Consider the following 15512-nt stretch of genomic DNA (forward strand, 5'->3'; position numbering starts at 1 on the left):
AGCAAGAAACAGGAGGAATTTACAGATACCTCACCCAGAGTGATGGTATTTAAGGGGTGTGGTAAATACCTCACTCCTTGGTACCCACCTGTAAGTGGAACCAAAAGGGACAGCTAGGACAGAGCAGGCTATTAAAAGTCCTGAATTGTAATTGTATTTATATTGCGCTTACTACCCCTGACGAGGCGTCAAAGTGCTTTTCTGGGAGTAGCACGATACTGCGGAACCGAAGAGGAATTAGTGGTTGATTAGTATAGGGAAATATGAGCACAATACTAGTATTATTATGAGTTCATTTGAGCAGAGGATATGTGAGTTTATTCGTTGGATTGACTAGAGTAATGGAGGGATAGAGGAGGGAAGAATCCAGAAGTGTTAATTGGGAGTTTATAGTAATAGGATGAGGCTTGGGATGATTAAAGGAGAGATGGAGGGAAGAGTCTGTGGAAACGGTTAGGGAGATCATAATAGCAGGATGGGTTTTGGTTGAGTCAAAGGTGAGATAAATGAGATAAATGAGGGAGAATTTAGTGGAGTTGTTTGGGAGATCATGGTGGTAAACTGAGGTTTGGGGTGCCTCACTATTCAGTGTGATAACTCCACACTTGCCAAAGGTGGTGGTGTGATACTGTCATACCGTTCTAATTTCTGAAAGTTGAATTTAGGTACTGCATGCATGGATTTTGTGCACCCAATTAGAGCGTTTTGGTCTCATTTCAACCAGTTCCCTCAGGTAAATTTCACCAGATTTTTCCTGGCAAAATGTGCCTTGTGAAAATTGATGATGTGTGGTAATTTTGGGAAAAATCGGAATCCTATGCAGGCGATAACTCCCATTGTGGATTTGAGGATACTCAGTGAGTAGAAATAGTGTCTAAGGCCTTGATTCAGAGTAGTGGAGAACAGGGGGCGGTGTTTGCTGCACCTTGTAAAAAACATTACCCTGGGGTGTGATATTTACTGGATGAAATAAATAACGCCTGACTTTTCCAGGCGTGAATGAGGCATAACGTGGAACAGATCTTTATTGCACTAAATTCTACATGCTTTGTCCCCATAACGGTCTCTGTGTTTTTTCTGTCAACATGTCAGAGGAAAATTGGGCGAGTGCAGCAATTGCTCGTAATTCAGATCCGTGCACAAGCTCCTGTTTTTGACGGAATCAGAGTTTATCCCACAGCTCAGAACCTGTCCCCCTGAGTTACCCCCAACAGGCAGGATAGTGGGCAGGCTTGTAGGTTCCTCTGTGCCTCAAGGCGCTGTTTGATTGGAGAAGGTATCCGTCTATCTGTATCTGTCTCCCTTCGTGTATGCCCCCTGTATGTACCTCTCTCTGTCCCTGTCATCTCCCTGTGTCTCTATCTGTCAGTGACTTCCTTAGCCTGCCCACGGGCAGGTGTCCAGGATGATGCCTTAGGTGCACTAGGGTGGGATGATGGACAGAGGTGTAAACTAGGCCCTGCTCTGTCTCTGCCTGGACCTCTCTGTAACCTCTCTCTCCTTCCTGGCTATCTCTGTCCTCCTCTCCATCGCTCTCTCTCTCTGTCTTGATGTCCCTGTGCCTTTCTCTCGGGCCTTGTCTGTAGCTACCTAGATCCCTTTCTCTTTGCAGACACCTCTGTCCATCTCACGGTGTACGTCTGTCTGTCTGTCCAGCCTTGTCTGTATCTACATATGTCCCTGTCTCTCCCTTTCTGCAGACACCTCTGTCCATCTCTTCCCACCCACCTGTGCCAGATCAAAGACCTCCTTACCTTCAGGAAACTTCTCAAGACCTGGCTGTTCGAGCAGTAGAGGCACCTCCAACACCTCCATCCATTATTATACCCCCCCCAAGCACCTTGAGATCCTCACAGGTGAGTAGAGCGCTTTACACATTTCTGATTGATTAATCTCACCGTGTACTTCTGTCTGTCTCTTCAGCCTTGTCTGTATCTACCTATATCACTGTCTCTCCCTCTTTGCAGACACCTATGTCCATCTCACAGTGTCTGTCTGTCTGTCTGTCTGTCTGTCTTTCTGCCTTGATCTTCATGTGTGTGTCTGTCTGTCTGGCCTTCTCTGTATCTACTTATACCCCTGTCTCTCCCTCTCTGCAGACAACTCTGCCCATCTCACGATGTCTGTCTCTCTGCCTTGATCTTCATGTGTCTGTCTGTCTGGCCTTGTCTGTATCTACTTATATCCCTGTGTCTCCCTCTCTGCAGACACCTCTGTCCATCTCACAGTGTACGTCTGTCTGGCTTGATCTTCAAGTGTCTGTCTGGTCTTTTCTGTAGCTACCTATGTCCCTGTCTCTCCCTCTCTGCAGACACCTCTGTCCATCTCACAGTGTACGTCTGCCTGTCTGTCTGTCTGGCCTTGTCTGTATCTACTTATATCCCTGTGTCTCCCTCTCTTCAGACACCTCTGTCCGTCTCACAGTGTACGTCTGTCTGTCTGGCTTGATCTTCATGTGTCTGTCTGGTCTGGTCTGTAGCTACCTATGTCCCGGTCTCTTCCTCTCTGCAGACACCTCTGTCCATGTCACGGTGTACGTCTGTCTGTCTGGCCTTGTCTGCATCTACCTATGTCTCTGTTTCTCCCTCTCTCTCTCTCCTTCTGGCCACCTCAGGGTGTTCCTCTCTCCATCTCCCTGAGCCTGTCTGTCTCTCCGGCCTTGTCTGTATCTACATATGTCCCTGTCTCTCCCTCTCTGCAGACACCTCTATCTCACGGTGTACGTCTGTCTGTCTCTCCGGCCTTGCCTGTATCTACCTATGTCCCTGTCTCTCCCTCTTTGCAGACACCTCTGTCCACCTCACGGTGTACGTCTGTCTGTCTCTGTGGCCTTGTCTGTATCTACATATGTCCCTGTCTCTCCCTCTTTGCAGAGACCTCTGTCTATCTCACGGTGAACGTCTGTCTGTCTGTCTCTGTTTTGATCTTCTGTGCCTGTCTGTCTGGCCTTTTTCTGCATCAACCTATATCTCTCCCTCTGTCTCTCCTTCTGGCCACCACAGGGTGTCCCTCTCCCTGAGCCTGCACGCCCACCTGCCCACCCCTCCATGCACCCCACACCGAGTGCAGCCCTGGCCCCCTGGGGGCCCCAGCCTGCTGTCCAAGGCGGCGCCGGGCCCGGAAGGGTTAAGCCGGTGCTGCGCTCTCCCCGCAGGAGGGAGAGGGGATGGGAGCGCGGTCACTCGCCCTCCTTCCCTCCCTCCCAGAGCCCACCAGGGAAGGGTCTGGACAGGAGCGCCGACAGCCCGTGCCAGCCGAGGACCCGCGCCCCTGCCCCAGGATGGTGGCCCCCAGCCCCGTGGCCACCGGATTCTACCTCCAGCTCTTCCTCTGCCTTGTGCTGGCACAAAGCCCCCTCATGGAGGGCTTCTTCCCGCTGCCAGGAGGTAAGAGGGGACGGAGAGGGGGCATAGAGGGCAGTGGAAGGGGCGAGGGCACCTCCATGCTAGGAATTAAGAAACGTGGGGGCAGTTAAAGGGTGAGGCCACCACATTCTAGATGGTAAGGAAAAGGGGCAGAGGGACCACTGGAAAGGGGGTTGGGGGCGTTCAAGAATGGGGGGGGCAAAGAGGGCAGGAGGGCGGGCACCTCCGTCCGAGGAGGTAAGGAATGGGAGAGCAACTGAAGGGGTGGGGCACCCCCATTCTAGGGAGTAAGGAATGAGACTGGGGCGCTGGAGGGGGTGAGAGCACCCCCATTCTAGGGAGTAAGGAATGAGTGTGCATTGAAGGGGTAAGGGGCCCTGTCCTATGCAGTAAGGAATGATTGGGAACTGGAAGGAGAGCACCCCCTTTCTAGTGAGTAAGGAATGAGTGGGCACTGAAAGGGGTGAGGGGTCAATGTCCAATGCAGTAAGGAATGAGTAGGCACTGGAAGGGGTGAGAGCACCCCCTTTCTAAGGAGTAAGGAATGAGTGGGCACTGGAAGGGGTGAGGGGGTCCATGTCTTATGTAGTAAGGAATGAGGGGGCACTGGAAGGGGAGAGGGGTCCCTGTCCTATGCAGTAAGGAATGATTGGGCACTGGAAGGGGTGAGGGGTCCCTGTCCTATGCAGTAAGGAATGAGTGGGCACTGGAAGGGGAGAGGGGTCCCTGTCCTATGCAGTAAGGAATGAGTGGGCACTGGAAGGGGTGAGGGGTCCCTGTCCTATGCAGTAAGGAATGAGTGGGCACTGGAAGGGGTGAGAGCACCCCCTTTCTAGTGAGTAAGGAATGAGTGGGCACTGAAAGGGGTGAGGGGTCCATGCCCTATGCAGTAAGGAATGAGTGGGCACTGGAAGGGGTAGGGGAGTCACTGTCCTATGCAGTAAGGAATGAATGGGGCATTGGAGGGGTGAGGGGTCCCTGTCCTATGCAGTAAGGAATGAGTCTGCACTGGAAGGGATGAGGGGTCCCTGTCCTATTCAGTAAGGAATGAGTGGGCACTGGAAGGGGTGAGGGGTCCCTGTCCTATTCAGTAAGGAATGAGTGGGCACTGGAAGGGGTAGGGGAATCACTGTCCTATTCAGTAAGGAATGAGTGGGCACTGGAAGTGGTGAGGGGTCCCTGTCCTATTCAGTAAGGAATGAGTCTGCACTGGAAGGGGTGAGGGGTCCCTGTCCTATTCAGTAAGGAATGAGTCTGCACTGGAAGGGGTGAGGGGTCCCTGTCCTATTCAGTAAGGAATGAGTCTGCACTGGAAGGGGTGAGGGGTCCCTGTCCTATTCAGTAAGGAATGAGTCTGCACTGGAAGGGGTGAGGGGTCCCTGTCCTATTTAGTAAGGAATGAGTCTGCACTGGAAAGGGTGAGGGGTTCCTGTCCTATTCAGTAAGGAATGAGTCTGCACTAGAAGGGGTGAGGGGTCCCTGTCCTATGCAGTAAGGAATGAGTGGGCACTGGAAGGGGAGAGGGGTCCCTGTACTATGCAGTAAGGAATGAGTGGGCACTGGAAGGGGTAGGGGAGTCACTGTCCTATGCAGTAAGGAATGAATGGGGCATTGGAGGGGTGAGGGTCCCTGTCATATGCAGTAAGGAATGAGTCTGCACTAGAAGTGGTGAGGGGTCCCTGTTCTATGCAGTAAGGAATGAGTCTGCACTAGAAGGGGTGAGGGGTCCCTGTTCTATGCAGTAAGGAATGCGAGGGGCGAGGCACAAGAGCTGGAGCGAGGGCACCCCCAATCTAAGAGGTAGGGAATGAGGTAGCCATGGAAGGGGTGATGCCAGCCCCTTCCTTGGAGGGAAGGAATAAGGAGGAGTGGGCAGGGAAGGGAGGGGGAAGGGCTCCCCATTACAGGAGGTAAGGAATGAGGGGGGAGCATAGGAAGGGGCGGGATAGCCTCATTTCTGATGGGGTGGCAATGGAAGGGTCGAGACACCCCCTTCCTGTGAATTAAAGTAGCAGGAGGCGAGGGGAGAGTGGAAGGGGGAGGGCACCCCCAAGCAGGCATGTAAGGAATGCAAGTGTGAGGTGGCAATGGAAGGGGTGAGGGCATGCATCCCTCGTCTGGAGTGTAATGACTGAATGGAAGGAGTGAGGGCAACCCCTTCCTGGGATCTAGGACATAAGGAGGGGGAGACAACAGAAGGGGCGAGGGCACCCCCGTCTTAGAATGTATGAAATGAGGGGATAGAGCAATGGATAGGTGAAGACATCCTCAGCCAAGAAGGTAAGGAGTGTGGGAGCAAAGGTGCGGGTGAGGGAGCCCCCATCCTAGGAGGTAAGGAGGATAGGGTACAGTGCAAGGGGTGAGGGCATGCCAGTCCTAGGAGGCAAGGCGGAGAGGGGACAGTGCAAGGGATGAGGGCATGCCAGTCCTAGGAGGCAAGGAGGAGACTGTACAGTGCAAGGGGAGAGGGCTTGCCAGTCCTAGGAGGTAAGGAGGAGAGGGTACAGTGCAAGGGGAGAGGGCGTGCCAGTCCTAGGAGGTAAGGAGGAGAGGGTACAGTGCAAGGGGGAGGGCATGCCAGTCCTAGGAGGTTAGGAGGACAGGGTGCAGTGCAAGGGGGAGGCCGTGCCAGTCCTAGAAGGTAAGGAGGAGAGGGTACAGTGCAAGGGGAGAGGGCTTGTCAGTCCGAGGAGGTAAGGAGGAGAGGGTACAGTGCAAGGGGGGAGGGCTTGCCAGTCCTAGGAGGTAAGGAGGAGAGGGTACAGTGCAAGGGGAGAGGGCGTGCCAGTCCTAGGAGGTAAGGAGGAGAGGGTACAGTGCAAGGGGGAGGGCATGCCAGTCCTAGGAGGTAAAGAGGAGAGGGTACAATGCAAGGGGGAGGGCATGCCAGTCCTAGGAGGTAAAGAGGAGAGGGTACAATGCAAGGGGGAGGGCATGCCAGTCCTAGGAGGTAAGGAGGAGAGGGTACAGTGCAAGGGGGGAGGGCGTGCTAGATGAGGTAAGGACGAGAGGGTACAGTGCAAGGGGGAGGGCATGCCAGTCCTAGGGGGTTAGGAGGACAGGGTGCAGTGCAAGGGGGAGGCCGTGCCAGTCCTAGAAGGTAAGGAGGAGAGGGTACAGTGCAAGGGGAGAGGGCTTGCCAGTCCGAGGAGGTAAGGAGGAGAGGGTACAGTGCAAGGGGGGAGGGCTTGCCAGTCCTAGGAGGTAAGGAGGAGAGGGGACAGTGCAAGGAGGAGGGCGTGCCAGTCCTAGGAGGTAAGGAGGAGAGGGTACAGTGCAAGGGTGAGGGCATGCCAGTCCTAGGAGGTAAGGAGGAGAGGGTACAGTGCAAGGGGGGAGGGCGTGCCAGTCCGAGGAGGTAATGAGGAGAGGGTACAGTGCAAGGGGGAGGGCATGCCAGTCCTAGGAGGTAAAGAGGAGAGGGTACAGTGCAAGGGGGAGGGCGTGCCAGTCCTAGGACGTAAGGATGAGAGGGTACAGTGCAAGGGGGAGGGCATGCCAGTCCTAGGAGGTAAGGAGGAGAGGGTACAGTGCAAGGGGGAGGGCATGCCAGTCCTAGGAGGTAAGGAGGAGAGGGTACAGTGCAAGGGGGAGGGCATGCCAGTCCTAGGAGGTAAGGAGGAGAGGGTACAGTGCAAGGGGGGAGGGCATGCCAGTCCTAGGAGGTAAGGAGGAGAGGGTACAGTGCAAGGGGGGAGGGCGTGCTAGATGAGGTAAGGACGAGAGGGTACAGTGCAAGGGGGAGGGCATGCCAGTCCTAGGGGGTTAGGAGGACAGGGTGCAGTGCAAGGGGGAGGCCGTGCCAGTCCTAGAAGGTAAGGAGGAGAGGGTACAGTGCAAGGGGAGAGGGCTTGCCAGTCCGAGGAGGTAAGGAGGAGAGGGTACAGTGCAAGGGGGGAGGGCTTGCCAGTCCTAGGAGGTAAGGAGGAGAGGGGACAGTGCAAGGAGGAGGGCGTGCCAGTCCTAGGAGGTAAGGAGGAGAGGGTACAGTGCAAGGGTGAGGGCATGCCAGTCCTAGGAGGTAAGGAGGAGAGGGTACAGTGCAAGGGGGGAGGGCGTGCCAGTCCGAGGAGGTAATGAGGAGAGGGTACAGTGCAAGGGGGAGGGCATGCCAGTCCTAGGAGGTAAAGAGGAGAGGGTACAGTGCAAGGGGGAGGGCGTGCCAGTCCTAGGACGTAAGGAGGAGAGGGTACAGTGCAAGGGGGAGGGCATGCCAGTCCTAGGAGGTAAGGAGGAGAGGGTACAGTGCAAGGGGGAGGGCATGCCAGTCCTAGGAGGTAAGGAGGAGAGGGTACAGTGCAAGGGGGAGGGCATGCCAGTCCTAGGAGGTAAGGAGGAGAGGGTACAGTGCAAGGGGGGAGGGCATGCCAGTCCTAGGAGGTAAGGAGGAGAGGGTACAGTGCAAGGGGGGAGGGCGTGCTAGATGAGGTAAGGACGAGAGGGTACAGTGCAAGGGGGAGGGCATGCCAGTCCTAGGGGGTTAGGAGGACAGGGTGCAGTGCAAGGGGGAGGCCGTGCCAGTCCTAGAAGGTAAGGAGGAGAGGGTACAGTGCAAGGGGAGAGGGCTTGCCAGTCCGAGGAGGTAAGGAGGAGAGGGTACAGTGCAAGGGGGGAGGGCTTGCCAGTCCTAGGAGGTAAGGAGGAGAGGGGACAGTGCAAGGAGGAGGGCGTGCCAGTCCTAGGAGGTAAGGAGGAGAGGGTACAGTGCAAGGGTGAGGGCATGCCAGTCCTAGGAGGTAAGGAGGAGAGGGTACAGTGCAAGGGGGGAGGGCGTGCCAGTCCGAGGAGGTAATGAGGAGAGGGTACAGTGCAAGGGGGAGGGCATGCCAGTCCTAGGAGGTAAAGAGGAGAGGGTACAGTGCAAGGGGGAGGGCGTGCCAGTCCTAGGACGTAAGGAGGAGAGGGTACAGTGCAAGGGGGAGGGCATGCCAGTCCTAGGAGGTAAGGAGGAGAGGGTACAGTGCAAGGGGGAGGGCATGCCAGTCCTAGGAGGTAAGGAGGAGAGGGTACAGTGCAAGGGGGAGGGCATGCCAGTCCTAGGAGGTAAGGAGGAGAGGGTACAGTGCAAGGGGGGAGGGCATGCCAGTCCTAGGAGGTAAGGAGGAGAGGGTACAGTGCAAGGGGGGAGGGCGTGCTAGATGAGGTAAGGACGAGAGGGTACAGTGCAAGGGGGAGGGCATGCCAGTCCTAGGAGGTTAGGAGGACAGGGTGCAGTGCAAGGGGGAGGCCGTGCCAGTCCTAGAAGGTAAGGAGGAGAGGGTACAGTGCAAGGGGAGAGGGCTTGCCAGTCCGAGGAGGTAAGGAGGAGAGGGTACAGTGGAAGGGGGGAGGGCTTGCCAGTCCTAGGAGGTAAGGAGGAGAGGGGACAGTGCAAGGAGGAGGGCGTGCCAGTCCTAGGAGGTAAGGAGGAGAGGGTACAGTGCAAGGGTGAGGGCATGCCAGTCCTAGGAGGTAAGGAGGAGAGGGTACAGTGCAAGGGGGGGGGCGTGCCAGTCCGAGGAGGTAATGAGGAGAGGGTACAGTGCAAGGGGGGATGGCGTGCCAGTCCTAGGAGGTAAGGATGAGAGGGTACTGTGCAAGGGGGAGGGCATGCCAGTCCAAGGAGGTAAGGATGAGAGGGTACAGTGCAAGGGTGAGGGCATGCCAGTCCTAGGAGGTAAGGAGGAGAGGGTACAGTGCAAGGGGGGAGGGCGTGGCAGTGCGAGGAGGTAATGAGGAGAGGGTACAGTGCAAGGGGGGATGGCGTGCCAGTCCTAGGAGGTAAGGATGAGAGGGTACTGTGCAAGGGGGAGGGCATGCCAGTCCAAGGAGGTAAGGATGAGAGGGTACAGTGCAAGGGGGAGGGCATGCCAGTCCTAGGAGGTAAGGAGGTGAGGGTACAGTGCAAGGGGGAGGGCGTGCCAGTCCGAGGAGGTAATGAGGAGAGGGTACAGTGCAAGGGGGGAGGGCGTGCCAGTCCTAGGAGGTAAGGATGAGAGGGTACTGTGCAAGGGGGAGGGCATGCCAGTCCAAGGAGGTAAGGATGAGAGGGTACAGTGCAAGGGGGAGGGCGTGCCAGTCCACGGAGGTAAGGAGGTGAGGGTACAGTGCAAGGGGGAGGGCGTGCCAGTCCGAGGAGGTAGGCTACGAGGGAGGGCGGGGACCGATGGGGGCAAGGCAAGGGTGAGGAGCATCTGGTCCCCGTGCGCTTCGCCCAAACGCCCCTCCCCGCCCCCCACCACGCACACCCCGGCAGGTAAGGAATGAGGGGCGATCTGGTAATGAAGGGGAAGCTGTGCAGGGAACGGTATACACTTCATATATTACCACAGCAGATGTATGCATGGAACCCATCAATGTCACAGCAGAGGAATGTGTGTGCTCGTATAATGCGACAGCAGATGTGTGCATGTCACAGCAGATGGATGCATGTCATAGCAGATGGATACATCTCACATCACATGGATGTGTAGGTTCATATATTACCACAGTAGATGCATGCATGGCGATTATACAATGCCACAGCAGAGGAATGTGTGTGCTCGTATGATGCGACAGCAGATGTGTGCATGTCATAGCAGATGAATACATGTCACAGCACATGGATGTGTAGGTTCATATATTACCACAGCAGATGCATGGAACTTATACAATGTCACAGCAGATGAATGTGTGTGCTCGTATGATGCGACAGAAGATGTGGGCATGTCACAGTAGATGGATACATGTCACACCACATGGATGTGTAGGTTCATATACTACCGTAGCAGATGCATGCATGGAACGTATGCAATGTCACAGCAGAGGAATGTGTGTGCTCGTATGATGCGACAGCAGATTTGTGCATGTCATAGCAGATGGATACATGTCACAGCACATGGATGTGTAGGTTCATATATTACCACAGCAGATGCATGCATGGAACGTATACAATGTCACAGCAGAGGAATGTGTGTGCTCGTATGATGCAACAGCAGATGTGAGCATGTCACAGCAGATGCACGCATGTCACAGCATACGGATGCATGCCACAGCCGATGGATGTGTGGGTTCATATATTACCCAGCAGATGGATGCATGTCAGCAGAGTGATGCATATCACAGCAGATGGATGAATGGGTTCATATATTACCACAGCAGATGGATGCATGTCACAGCAGATGGGTGCATGTCACAGCAGATGGATGTGGAGGTTCATATATTACCACTGCAGATGGCTGCGTGTCACAGCAGATGTATGCATGTCACAGCAGATGCACGCATGTCACAGCAGAAGGATACGTGTCACAGCAGATGGATGAATGGGTTCATATGTTACCACTGCAGATGGATGCGTGTCACAGCAGATGGATGCAGGTCACAGCAGATGCACGCATGTCACAGCAGATGGATGAATGGGTTCATATGTTACCACTGCAGATGGATGCATGTCACAGCAGATGGATGCATGTCACAGCAGATGGATGAATGGGTTCGTATGTTACCACTGCAGATGTATGCATGTCACAGCAGATGGATGCAGGTCACAGCAGATGGATGAATGGGTTCATGTTACTACTGCAGATGTATGCATGTCACAGCAGATGTATGCATGTCACAGCAGATGCACGCATGTCACAGCAGATGCACGCAGGTCACAGCAGATGCACGCAGGTCACAGCAGATGCACGCAGGTCACAGCAGATGCACGCAGGTCACAGCTGATGCACGCATGTCACAGCAGATGGATGCATGTCACAGCCGATGGATGAATGGGTCCATACGTTAGCACTGCAGATGGATGCATGTCACAGCAGATGGATGTGCGGGGGCTATCACGACACAGGAGGTCTGCATGAGTCTTTTATGGGCAACAGCAGAGATACCTCTGGTTTCCTATAGCAGCACCACAGCAGCTGGGGGTGCGTGCGTTGTTTTACAGCGCCGCTGCTGGCTTTGAAGAATTCTGCTAACACTTTGATTTCTGTACTTAGGGGGTCCTAGAGTACAGGCGTCAAGCCGGCGGCGCCGCGTTATTTTTAATGCTCCCACAAATAATTTCGGATGTTGACTGCCTGCCCCACTCCTCCACCAGTGATGGAGGGGCCCCACTGGTCTATTTTGAGCAACAGCATTTAATACCAGTAGTAGGGGAGAGGTCTGGCATATGACGAGGGAGGCCCAGGTTCTTCTATTAATACCACCCCCCTCCTCCACAGCACCCCCGCCACGCTACACTCTGTCTGCACGACCCCCGCCCCAGTACTCACACCCCTCCAACCAGGCCATCCCTGGCCTGCCGCAAAGCCAAGCATCGCTAGAGCCAGAGGATGGCGGGGACCACAAACAGAGAGCAGAGATAGCTCGGTGGGTTTATCCCCTGGTGCGAGGAGCGTCCGGTCCCCTGCAGATCTCAGCTTCAGATCGCAGCGCTGTGGCCGATAGAGTGGATCCATGTGGCTATGGGGAGAAAGGAAGAAGCAGCGGAAGACGGGGTGCCTTAGAACTAGAAGCAGTGAGGTACCTCGGGGCATTGCATATACCTCGATAGGGCAGATCACATGCTGTACATTAATCAAATGTAGGTCTGTTAATAACCAAAGCATCCGTCGATCCTAGAGATGCTGTACATATTCCGCCACTGCACAGCACGTGCTGTATGTTCCACTATAGCGCAGAGCACACGCTGTACATCGTCTCTGAGTAAGTTATATACCCCTGTACTGCAGAGCACACTCTGTATGTTGACTATGTAGGGCAGGCTGACGTGTTGTAATCTATCGGTGGTCTTTTAACCACGCCCACTGCACGCCCATCACTTTCACTTGTTCGTGGGATTGCCTTTCAAAAATCCTTTGTTACCATTAGTAAATGCTATACGTTTGTCCCTCCTTGGGGCAGTTTTCTTACCACCTTGGCCATCAACCCTGTTGCATGGATAACTGCACGATGGCCGATACGTTTCACTGCAAGCAAACTTCTTTTTCCTTTTGTGTCTTTCCTTTGTGCTCACGGCGGCCGCGGAGTTTTGAATTGGCTTGTTTACGTCAACTGTTTTATTTTTCATTTCCAACTTATATGACAAGAACAGTCCAGTTAGGAATTTATAACACTAATAGCTCGAACTCGAGCAAGCACGAGACCCACTGCATTGCAAATGCTTGTTTTTACAAGGGGGTGGGGGGTGTAAGCCAGGCCTCGGGAGCACTTCCATTTTTCGCCCTGAAAATAATTGGGATGAAGCCGATAAAGGGCTTCTGCAGCATGGACTTGTCTTCAGTGACTTGGAGTATGCACTCACAGTAACCAGCTGCTGCAGGCCAGTGCACAACATTGTTGTCAACCTCTTTGTGCCCTTTAGCTCTTTCTCCTTCCTCCTGGCAGGTTAAAAAAAAGCATATTCAAATTTTTGAGGTCCGATCCTGCAGCGCCACACTTGCAAGTCCCACACATGACAGAGGACCCGACTCCGGCCTCAATGGGAGAAATACACTCTCCTGATTCTTTTTTTAAAACCTCCCACTTTCCTCTTAAATGTGGCATGTGTGTGATTTCATGATTACCCGCATTTTCTGAGTAGCTGCAGAACACAGACAGCAATAACTCTCTTGTCACTATCCTGATTGTGCCTGGCACTGCTTAAGAGGACATGCTGTTTATTAGGCAAGACATCACGCTCTGGTCCAAACCATTCAAGATGCTGACAGGTGCGGCTTCCATAACTCCCCCACATGGCATTCCCACATGGGTTACTCAGGCCGATAATGCACACTACAAAAACCTAACAAGTTTGATTGCACTGTGATCCTTTCTTTTTCATACTACGGTACGGCTCCATTCTAAATGTAACATGTCTTTAGAATGGAACCGTACAGTAGTATGAGAGAGAAATATTCGCAGTGCAAATAAATCAAACTTGTTAGGTTTTTGTAATGTTACAATGTAAATTGTAAAACACATAGGGGGTCATTACAACCTCGGCGGTCTTGGAAAAAGACCGCCGAGGCTGCGGGAGACAGAATACCGCCATTGCCGGCGGTATTCCTGGCTCCCTATTATGACATTTCCACTGGGCCAGCAGACGGTTAACAGTGTTACCGTCCACTGGCCCAGCGGAAATGTCACATCAACATTGCTGCCGGCTCGTAATAGAGCCGGCGGCAATGCTGATGTGCAGCAGGTGCAGTAGCACCCGTCGCGCATTTCACTGCCCGAAATTCGGGCAGTGAAATGCGCGACGGGGCTATGCCTGGGGGCCCCTGCACCGCCAGCCGTTCCATGGCAGTGTTTACCGCCACGGACAGGCTGGTGGTCGGGGACTCATAATCCCCAGGGCAGCGGTGCTTGCACCGCTGCCCTGGGGATTATGACTGCCAGGCGGAAGCCTGGCTGTATGTTGGAGGGGCCGGTGGTATCGCCATGGCTATTGCGCCACGGTCATAATTGCGGGCGGAACACCACCAGCCTGTTGGCGGTGTTACCGCCACCTTACCGCCGGCCGCCAGGGTCGTAATGATCCCCTTAATGTTTGATTTGTTTCCTCTGCATTCTAAAGATGTGCAGTTACGTGGTCGTGTTTGGTTTTAGAAGCCACATCTTTTGAAAGCATTTTCCATGCTCCCAAGTAGTGTGCAGCACCCATGGTGAGTTCTGACGGCGCACTGGGATGCCGCAGCGCACTCTTTGGGAACTGCTGGCTTAGCCCATCGTAAGAACTCCTGCTCCAGCCTCAGTTACTCTAGCACTGAGTGAAGGGATGGCCAACCAAGCGCATCAAAGGCCTTCTCGATGTCCAGGGATATCGATACCTCATCTCTGCCCATAGTTCCCGCCACATTAATTCGCGCACATTCAAAAAAGTGTTGCACATTGGGGCAAACTCATTTTGATCCAAGTGTATCAAAGGAGACAGCAATGACAACAACCTGTTGGCCAAAATATGACTTAGGCCCTCATTACAACCCTGGCGGTCAAAGACCGCCAGGGCAACAGGCTAGTGGTGCAATCCATGAAATTACGACCGCAGCGGAAGCGCCACGGTCGCACCGCCAGGACCGGCGGTTTACCGCCACGGTCGCACCGCCGGGACCGGCTGTTTACCGCCACGTTGGTCCCGGCGGTTGTAATCCTCCAGGGAAGCGCTGCTTGCAGCACTGGCCACAGGATTACGAGTCCCCCTCCCGCCAGCCTTTTCATGGCAGTAGGAACCGCCATGAAAAGGCTGGCAGAAAGGGGAGTCGCGGGGCCCCCTGCCACAGCCCCATGGAGCTTCTCACTGTCTGCATAGCAGACAGTGAAAAGTGCGACGGGTGCAACTGCACACGTCTCATCGCCGCAACACCGCCAGCTCCATTTGGACCCGGCTCCCGTGTCGCGGCCGACATCCCCACTGGGCCGGCGGGTGGAAACTAGGTTTCCCCCCGCCGGCCCAGCGGGGATGTTGAAATGGCCACAGCGGAAGTGCGGGCGCGCGTCGGTCTGCCGCCCGCCAAAGTTGTAATGAGGGCCTTAATATTTAATAGTCCTGGTTTAGCAGGGATAGAGGGAAACAGGAGCGCACATCTGGTGGGTCCCTCAATTGTTTTGGAAGTATTACAGTGAGTGCTTCCCTCATAGACTGCATGAGTTCCCCCTTATCACAAATCGCCTTATACACAGAGAGCAATTTACTTGCCAGTAGGGTCCTGTATCTAATAGAACTCTGCAGGAAGTCCGTCTAGACCAGGCGTTTTGCTGTGCACCATTTGCAAGATTTCTGTACACATCTCAACTAACTGTAGTGGTTCGCCTACCTCTTGGCACTTGAGCGGCTCTATGACAAGGGTGGGAATCTCACGCACATACTCACATAGCTCGATGAGTGCCATAGTGTTGTGTGCCTCGTACAGGATGCAACAGCTGTCAGCAAAGGCCTAAAAAAATGGTCTCTTGTGAGTTTAAGACCACTAAATCCCGATCAAAAATCCCTCTGATTTGAGACCTTCAACTAGAGGAGCCATGCACGCATCTTGCCAGCTCTATCCCTCTCTGATTGTTGTGTCGCTACAAAGGTTTTCTAGAACAGGCTGCCCAGCTGGCTCCACAATTCAGAATGTCGCTTCCACAATTCTGTTAGGGCAGTCCCAGTGTCCTGAGAGGTCGCCACCTTCATCTTTGTGCACTTTATTTCTCCTTCCAGGTCAATTAATT

General features: G+C 54.2%; 1 protein-coding gene across 1 annotated transcript in view; it reads left to right on the top strand.

Annotated features, from left to right (window-relative positions):
- Positions 1-3106: 3106 nt before the first annotated feature.
- Positions 3107-15512, top strand: part of COLQ (collagen like tail subunit of asymmetric acetylcholinesterase) — a 323105-nt gene continuing 310699 nt past the window's right edge. The window contains exon 1 of the mRNA XM_069212095.1: positions 3107-3386. Coding sequence (XP_069068196.1) covers positions 3167-3386 — 220 coding nt within the window. The 5' untranslated portion in view covers positions 3107-3166. The remainder of the gene's footprint in view (positions 3387-15512) is intronic.

This window comes from Pleurodeles waltl, chromosome 10 (assembly GCF_031143425.1).
Source record: "Pleurodeles waltl isolate 20211129_DDA chromosome 10, aPleWal1.hap1.20221129, whole genome shotgun sequence".
Classification (NCBI taxonomy): Eukaryota; Metazoa; Chordata; class Amphibia; order Caudata; family Salamandridae; genus Pleurodeles; species Pleurodeles waltl.